At 40.9% G+C, this 8711-nt stretch overlaps 1 protein-coding gene across 2 annotated transcripts; it reads right to left on the bottom strand.

Moving 5' to 3' along the window:
• Positions 1–5516: 5516 nt before the first annotated feature.
• Positions 5517–8203, bottom strand: LOC124654985. Of its 2 annotated transcripts, none has more exons than XM_047193959.1 (7): positions 8067–8203; positions 7617–7685; positions 6435–6514; positions 6258–6331; positions 6007–6120; positions 5857–5917; positions 5517–5756 (listed from the first exon to the last, which is right to left on the bottom strand). In XM_047193959.1, exons 2-7 carry the CDS (start codon positions 7651–7653, stop codon positions 5733–5735), a joined length of 390 nt encoding a protein of 129 aa, XP_047049915.1. In that variant the 5' UTR covers positions 7654–7685; positions 8067–8203; the 3' UTR covers positions 5517–5732. The 2 variants fall into 2 exon arrangements, with proteins under 2 accessions (XP_047049915.1, XP_047049914.1); XM_047193958.1 differs by having other exon boundaries at positions 5849–5917.
• Between the last annotated feature and the right edge of the window lie 508 nt (positions 8204–8711).

The following is an 8711-nucleotide window of genomic DNA, read 5'->3' on the forward strand; positions in this document are numbered from 1 at the left end:
GTTAGGCAGGGGACAAAGAAAATAGGTGGGGAATCACGTGGATAGGAAGAGAGGAATCTGACTTGGGTTTCTCTCACCTGAGATTCGAGCGTTGTTCACCTCTGATCTCTCACTTCTTGGCATCATTTGCGTAAGATGGAGGTGCATACCCGCAGATCTCGGCCGTCTTACTCGCAGGCGGCTAGCGGAATGGCGTCGTCATCCGCGAGATGGAAACCATTGGGGCGGAACGACAAGCTGCTCCTGGAGCGGGCGCCGTCGGCGACGGCCACCTGCGGCTCCTCCCGTCAATGGCGACGACGGCAGCATGCGCTTCGTTTGCCGGTATAAGCGACGACCTGCGCATCCTCTCGGCGATGGTGACGCGACGAACTCAGCCTCGGCCATGAGATGGAGTGGAGCGGCACTGGATTGGTGGAGAGACGAGGGAGAAGATTGGGGAGCACAAACAGGGAGAGGATTGGGGAGCACGGGGCAGGGAGAGGATTGGGATGCAGACGCGTTGAGTGGTGGGCGGCATCTAGGGCACGGGAGGGGATTGGAGGCTGGCGGCTAGGGTTTCCTCCATTGGATCCTCTTTTTATCTCACGTTAGCATCATGGGCCTCTCTTTTCCTTAGTTGTGACTACCCACAGTGACTGACGAGCGCACCCGGACGAAGGTGGGCCCCGAGTGCAGCTGCAGGCGGGTAGACCATGACTGTTGCATGGCTTTACCTAGTGAGGTTCTACCCAGAAATCAACGGCTGAGATGCGCTGACGGGTTTGATCCAACGGCCCAGAAGCTGAAAGCGCTGTAAAACCCCCTATGGGGGGCATCAATTATACCTTTAGACTAGATTTTGATGTGCGCCTTGGCGCACGATCCCGTGAAATTCGTATATAGGTGGAAAAGTGATTATACTTTTATTAGGACTTACAAAATGTAGTGAATCAGAGGAAATTGCAAATGCGGACGATGGGGGGAATACTCAGCATGATTGTTCTCATTTTCAACCCAAGATCATAGATAAGGCACAACCATCTATAACATAGTTTAATTCATCATCGAGCAGGCACAACCATTCATAACATATATTAATTCATCATCGAGCACACTTCCCAAATATTTGAGGAATCAGTCACCCTTGCTGAAGCCAGATTCTAAAAAGTAGATTTGTAATGGGTACATTGAACGGAAGAACATGATCAACCCTAACTACTGTGACTTGATAGGGAAGGTGGGCAACATCGATCCTCAATGTAGTGGAAGTCGCCAATGCAATGATAGTAGATAAATTAGCAGTGGCTTTATCGCTCGGCTGCAGTGCCACCCAATCCAGGTGCTTGTTTGTCCTGAATAGACAACGAAAACATGTATATGATAAATTAGCGTATATCACTAATTTAAGAATAATTTAAATAAAATTACAGTTTAGATAGACATCCAAAAGCTAAATTATCATAGCTAAGTTGGAGAATTATAAAATATGGCAGTGTTAACGTATGTAGTCCAATGAATATTATACTTTACTTCATATAATACATCTCTGTAGTCCAATGAATAATTATACTGAAATGTTCTTTACATGAGAACCTACTCTTGGGACATGTTGGAAGGCGATCAAACAACATCTATAGTAGAGATATTCAGAAAATTAATGATGAGGAAAAATTCTAATACAGTGGTATGCAAAATCTTCAAACCATGTTTATCAACAAAAAAATTCTACAAAAAGTGGCAAATGAACTACAACCAAAAAGAAAACATTAAGCACCTTGGCGCACGATCCCGTTGATCTCGTACATCTCCATATTTTGTATTACACCACCAAAAAACATGCGTGAAAACAATAATGGGTTTATGCTTTGTTTGTGGATTTAAATCGCTTAGTATGATAACACTCTAATCACTAATGTGCATTTTCATGAAGTCTATGTTTGTAATTTTGGTATTTTGCCTTGGTTGTCCAGGCCCTGTTTTGATATTTCACTTTCCCCGTAACTCGAATATTCTAAAACAACAATATTTCAATGCCAAGACAACAAATATTACAATTACCAAGAAATATAAGACAACAAGCCTAATAGTTGAAGTTAGAGTAGAGCTAGCGGAGTAGCATGCACTTATATACAAGCAACGAAGGACGGAAATGTATAGGATTAAAAGCACTTCCCACTAAGAACCAACCATCTCGCAGATATAATGCTATACTAAAACAGCAAACCATGTTTACTCCGGTAGTAATACAATAAGCACCGACCATCTGCGTAATTAGCATATTTTTGTTCTTATCTAGCAATGCACCACCCGTCACTATACTGACTATCTCTACACAATACATGAATAATTATCTATAGAGCACACCGTGCTATATGCATATCGGTAAGATAGCACATACCAGCATACATATACTACAATGAAGGCCAGCCAACCAAATTTCAGGTACGGTAGGCACGTTGAGATGAACCAAGTGCAATCACCTACTCGGTACATTTAGTCATCGGATCACTGACCATAATTGTCGAGGTACTCCCGTAGTAACCAGGGACTGACCACCCTAGCTTGAAACATAGTGTGTCATAAGAATACTTGCCCACTTTGTGTAGAAGGATAGTTGATTCAGATATGAGTTGGTAGTTGTGGTGTACGTTTCTAGATATCCAAATGAGTGGACATACTTTCATTATCTAGCTATAAGAGGATCCAATGGTGTAACCTTCTTCAGCTATTTGGTACACGTTTTCATTTGTTGTAGAGACATCTACTACGAAATCATCCCAACTTTAATCTGTGTGTATTTATAACCAATAATAGTCTACTATTCATGTCATTCTCAATCGTTTGCCTCGAAATGACAATACAACCAGCGAGGAAATTGTAATTTTAGGACAGATACAAAAATGAGCTCAAAATTGAAGTAGAAAGAATACACCCTTGAACCTTACATGGTGTATTCTAGAAAAAAATAAAGTATGATGCGTTGCTGAGTCTTTACCTTCCATGGACTGATTGGTTCATAAACCTCTCTAGCAGGCAGGTTGCAAGAGACTCTGATCCCTTTTCCCTGGCAGGCTATCAGTACTTACTTACATCGGCTAGTGGCCACCACATCTTGCAACACAAATTCAGCCATATCCAAATCCAAGCAGCTAGATCTGTAGCTACAAATGACAAAAAACTAATGCATCAGTGTGCAAGGCAGACACCAGTGCTTGCATGTCTTCTTAAGGCTATTGCAGACAACAATTGAAACTTATCTCAACTCATATCCAAAACACTGGGTAGGGAAAGACTAAATAAATAAAATTTGTACTGCGCTACTTTAGAGAAAAAGACTCCTCTTCAGGTCCTAAAATAATAACCCTAGAGAGAAGCAGTCACATCAACAATATAAACTCTAGGGAAATTGTTAAAACGTGTAGTGCTGGAGCTGCTGTAAAATAACCAAAACATTAGAGGGAAGATAATCATGGCGCCACACATAAGGATACACACCAATAGCATAATCAATGACAACACAAATCATAAAAGCATGTATCTCAGTACGAACCATATCCGGCGTAATAGTTTCATAGTTTCAAAAGATAAATCTAGGTTGTCCCGCAAGAAAGTGTGCAAGCACTGCGCACAAAATTCCACGACTGATACGACTGTTCAGTAGGTTTCCTCACAGGCTACACCAACAGATTTTGAACATAGAACAATCAGCGTCTAAATCGTCCAACAAGTAAGACCCCGATAGTACAACAAATTTGTGCACGTAAGCATATTTCCTTAAAGTATGCTGTTGGGTAGAGAGATGCTCAAAAAGAGCTACCAATATGCATAGTGAGGAAAGTTATGGGCAGGTGAATATTTTCTTGATCTTTTAACCATACCAAATTTCACCATAAATCTTCACACAAGTCCTGAATATCTATTTATTGAGAGCACACATGTATGACAATAAAATAGTTACGAAAGCAATTACGAACCATGGCAGCTTGCACATCAGTTATTAGAATCATACCATAACAATAAAGATGCCAGTGTCTTAAGTAGTCCAAAAAAATAGGAACTAAATTAAAACTCAATTGGGATGATGAATGAATCAAAGACATGAGATATTCACCTAGAACTTGCGATCTAGCTGTGGCAAGGCCATTTGTCGAGTGAAGCATATTCACGTTCAATGACCAATCTAAGGTCAGCCATGAAGCTGAAGCTGAAGCTGAACCTGAACCTGTGATATATTGGCAATTTAGCATACCCAAACTAAATCATCTGTTTTGCAAGTATAAGACATTGCACCCGAGCGATAGTACCGCATTACAGCCAGCGAGGTTTAAATCCATCCGTTCACTACGGCTGATAACCCCAACAAAGACCATCTCTTCACAAATTATGTTGTTGCAGAAAGGAAATGGATTAATCAGGCAACCACAAATATGGAATCATCGCTCCGTCAAGTTATGTAGTTCATAGACAAAGAGAGAGAAGAAACTATGCAAAGAAGTAACTAAAGAACAGATACACGAGTCTAAAGTTATTGCAGATTGATTTTGAAACAAAGAAATGTATAAATAAGAAAGATTGAAATAATGATATGCAAGCAGAAGAAGAAAGTGAGATCTAGCCCCTAATGATATAAACCAGCCCCATAAGTCCACCAATTAATCACACAAAGAAACAATACTTAACCCGATAGTATTGAGCATCGCCACGCGTTTTAATCGAGTTGCCTTTCACCGGCAATGAAACTCGGTGTAGGAGACGACGCCGCATGAACCTTTGAAGTCATACAGTACCTAGCTTTGGATGAAAACGAATCTATTTATCAAACACCAAACCTGCAAAAACCAACAAATATGCCTTTTCTATCACATGGTGTACAACGCAATAGAGATCACAGAATAATAACTAAACATGACCAATGCACTTTTGCGAGCATTACCGAACCGATTGTGTCCTGCCCTCATAACTTGTAAATACAGGGTGCGTAAAGGCAATCACCCGACGTAAAAACAAACATAGCGACGCCCGTGGTACAGACCTGAAACAAACAAAATTATACATGAGATTGTAAAAAAACAAAGCCAACCTTTTAACCCAAATCAGGATGAGGAATATAGTATCTGAATTCTCAACACAAAGCAATGAATGAATTTGACCGAGTCTAACAGTCAAAGAGTATCTAGCGTAATGTATGCAGACACATCACATTTATACCAGACCTAGTAACTAATTATCATCATGAATGGATCTCATAGAGTTTGAAAGCTGCAGCAACATGCATAAATGCAAAATAGTTACATGTCCTAGCTATTATCTATCATCTATTAATGAATGCAAGTGAGTTTGACAGCTGCATACATGAATAAGAAGCATATTATTTTTAAAGGGTAGTCGCTGCTTTTCATAAGTAAAATGAGTGCCTATCATAAGCAAAGAAAGTACATTATAGCTAGACCTAGGCTAATAAATATAACACAGTTAAGTCGTCGTGTACGACGCTGTTGTTATTAGAGAGCTAATAGAAAGCAGGGAGCAAACTACAAACCAAACGTAAGAGGACAACAAAAAGGGTTACGCTTTTATCTATCTAACAGTGCGTCACCTACCACTAAACGCAGGATGCAAAATCTGCTCAGGCCATGGTTAACAAACGGAGTAAAATCCGAAACCCAGATTTTCGGATCTCATTCAAAGGTAAAGCTTACCAACAACATAGCAGAATCCTAAATCCAGAAGAGAACAACGGTAGCCGCCGGTCAGCAACCTTGAACAATACGGCGCACCTGCAAAAAAGGGTAAAGAATACAACAACCATGTCAGGCTACCTAGTTCATTAGCATTTGAAAGTCAGCTTCCTATGATAGCACTGACAACCAGTGTACCACTATTGCTGCCTGGAGGAAATTCTTGATATTGTGACAGTGCATCGAAAATCAGCTTCCTATGAGTGAAATTAGCAGGATTAGCTGTGCGGTAACCAGGACAATCTTTAGAGAGCGAAAATGATCTATTAAATAGACTGAATAATACCTTCTTTTAAAAAGGATTGAGTGCAGCCAGCTGAGCAACATGTTTTGTAGGCCAGTTCTCGCCAACCTGAGTTCAGAGAGGAAGGAGATGCGGCAACGGGGCATGTGCAATGGGCTGAAAAGTTTTTGACAAACTTAATGTATAGGCAGTGTTACAGACAGTTTATATCTGAAGGTAAACTACAAATGGTTTGTTTTTTCGATAAAGTACAAATGGTTTGTGGAATTTAAAAAGTATGATTATTATACTACCTTGCTCGAAATACGTTGATGTCGACGATATCTTCATTAATGTACCATGAATAGGCGACCCACCGGCCAGACCTCTGTTGTTTGGAAATAAGAACATAAAAGCATGATCAGTTGATGAAAAGGAAATAGATGGCATACTGAAAGTAAAAGCAAAGGAGTTCATAAAGAAGGAAGTACCATCATATTCTTGAACGGTGGTGCCAACAAATATAGCAACAGCTGATTCAGTGTTGCAAAGGGTACGGATAGCATATCCGCTGAAACATAGTGCACAGCTTAGTAACAACAAAGGAAGGAGGAAGCAAAAGATTTCCTGGACATTTCAAAGATGGGACAAATAAGAAAACAAATGCCCTAGGTAATCGTAATTGTAAAAAAGAGCCAAAAGACGACATCCTATACACGACCGGTCCATGGCATAGGCACAATAATCTATAAAAACTACTGTAATACATGGTATCCAATAAGCATGGCCAACAAATCTCCTTAGAAAACCATCAAAGGGAAGGCAATAGAAGATAGGTGTAGACATGATTTTAGGCTAAAAACTCAGTGTTTGCATGGAGCCGAATAACCGGAACAACAGCACATCGTTTCACTGTGAGCAACAACCGTTGCTAAAACACCAGAATGCGTAGGGGTAATTTTCCAAACGAACTCATGTCATTTCAAATACCAAGATAAAATTCCTACTATTTAATGTACACTAAAGGTGACCGATGCAAATGCTTCTAAGATGCCGGAATACAAATAAGAAAGGTAATATTTGTTTAAGCGGTATAGGAAGAAATGGCAAATAATTATGCCATGACAGCGCATTGGTCAAGACAAAATCAGGCAGAGCTCAGTTTCCTCATGAACTGAGCTTATTCGAAATGACAGCACCGCATTCCAGTGTGGGTAACAATCTTCTGTACAAAGGTGAATAAAACATGAACCCACAAGATAACAACTGGAATGCGCTGTAAGATAATAGGATAAAACAGAACCAAAGAAAGGCATGAAACCCATCAATTCTAATATGATGTTACCAATTTAATTAGAACAAAAGTGATTTTAGCACACAACACAGAAGACTTCTGGAAAAGCAAAGTAGGAACCAGAGCCAGCTATTAAGCTGGAGCTGAAACCGACTTGAAACGAAGCAAGCTTACAATAATAAACACAGAAGGTTCCACATGTCAAACAATGCATAACTCATAAAACATTGCACCCTTGTTATACAACCAGTGATTTAAAGTATTAATTTCCAAGATTGCACACTCCATCCATGTAATACATATTCTACAAATATCAAGGAAAACCACATAAATAAACTTGAGTGCCTCCTCTAATAAAATCATTAGGGGGAGCATTTACCTTTTTTCTTTTGCTGTTCTGCTTCATGTCCTTCCATACCTGAATGTAGCAGCAAGGATTCGCTACACCCTGATAAATAGTTTCATCACTATTAGATCCAAATCCACCTTAGGAATCAAAGATGAGCTTGTTTAATTATTCAAAAGGAGATAGAAATGATCATTAGGTGGAAAATTTAAAATAACCACCTAATTATATGTCCAGATATGGAAATTAATATCAAGCTTTAAAGTAATAAGGAAATAAGGAGCTAAATTACGTCAAGCTTGACTGATTACAAATGAATAGGAACTTCTATAGCACCAGACCGTGGAGCAATTCTTGACGATTACAAAATAATGGAAAAAGTACGTTCCCTAATTTAATAACTACTATTTCAATCTAATCTAGTAGACCTAGCTACAAAACCAAAGATTGATATTTCAGCTTCAAGAGAAGATAAAAACTTACATCGTGACACACCATTGCTGGACTATGCCATGTCTGCCTCCTCACCGAACTACCAAAGACCATGGAGCAGCTCGTACCAAATATTTTCTTGTGATATCCAATCTTCCAATCTAAACCAGAAGACTAACACCACGCCGGCTGTACACACAAAGGAAAATTAATTTCTGCAAAAAATGGACAACACCTCTCCATTACTGCCACACAAACAAGATCTGCCAGGCTCAAACGGAAACATGTATTGAATAAGGAGATGAAAACACACGCACGCACATCACCTACACACACACGTACAGGCAATAAAGCAGAGGGAGACAAACCTGTAGGTCTATCGCGCCGCCGAGACGATGCGCTCGCCATGGTTTAGCTCCTCCTAGCAGGGGCGACCTCCCCTGCTTTGGTGGCATTGAGGAGCTCTCCTAGCGGCCTCGCACCGGAGAACACGGCGGCGGCGGCAGCCGGTGCGACGGAGGCAAAAGTCTGGCTGCTTGGCGTTTCTCGGGCTGGACCGCGCGGGGGTGAGCAGGGAGAAGGCACGCGGGAGCGAGCAGTGAGGAGCGTCGCGGAGCTGGCGTGTGGGCGGCGGCGCGGGGAGGGCATGGAGCTGGCTCGAGCTCGCGTGAGGGTGATTGTTCGATAGAGAGAGAG

The sequence above is a fragment of the Lolium rigidum genome, chromosome 5 (assembly GCF_022539505.1).
Source record: "Lolium rigidum isolate FL_2022 chromosome 5, APGP_CSIRO_Lrig_0.1, whole genome shotgun sequence".
Taxonomy (NCBI): domain Eukaryota; kingdom Viridiplantae; phylum Streptophyta; class Magnoliopsida; order Poales; family Poaceae; genus Lolium; species Lolium rigidum.

What these genes read in the sequence shown, in the direction of transcription:
- LOC124654985 (XM_047193958.1), bottom strand. Translation starts at nt 7,653, where the DNA reads ATGGAAGGACATGAAGCAGAACAGCAAAAGAAAAAAG. An exon ending in AGAACAGCAAAAGAAAAAAG is followed by an intron (nt 6,515 to 7,616) that starts GTAAATGCTCCC and finishes ACTATGTTTCAG; the next exon opens with CGGATATGCTATCCGTACCC. An exon ending in TCAATCCTTTTTAAAAGAAG is followed by an intron (nt 5,918 to 6,006) that starts GTATTATTCAGT and finishes TTTCACTCATAG; the next exon opens with GAAGCTGATTTTCGATGCAC.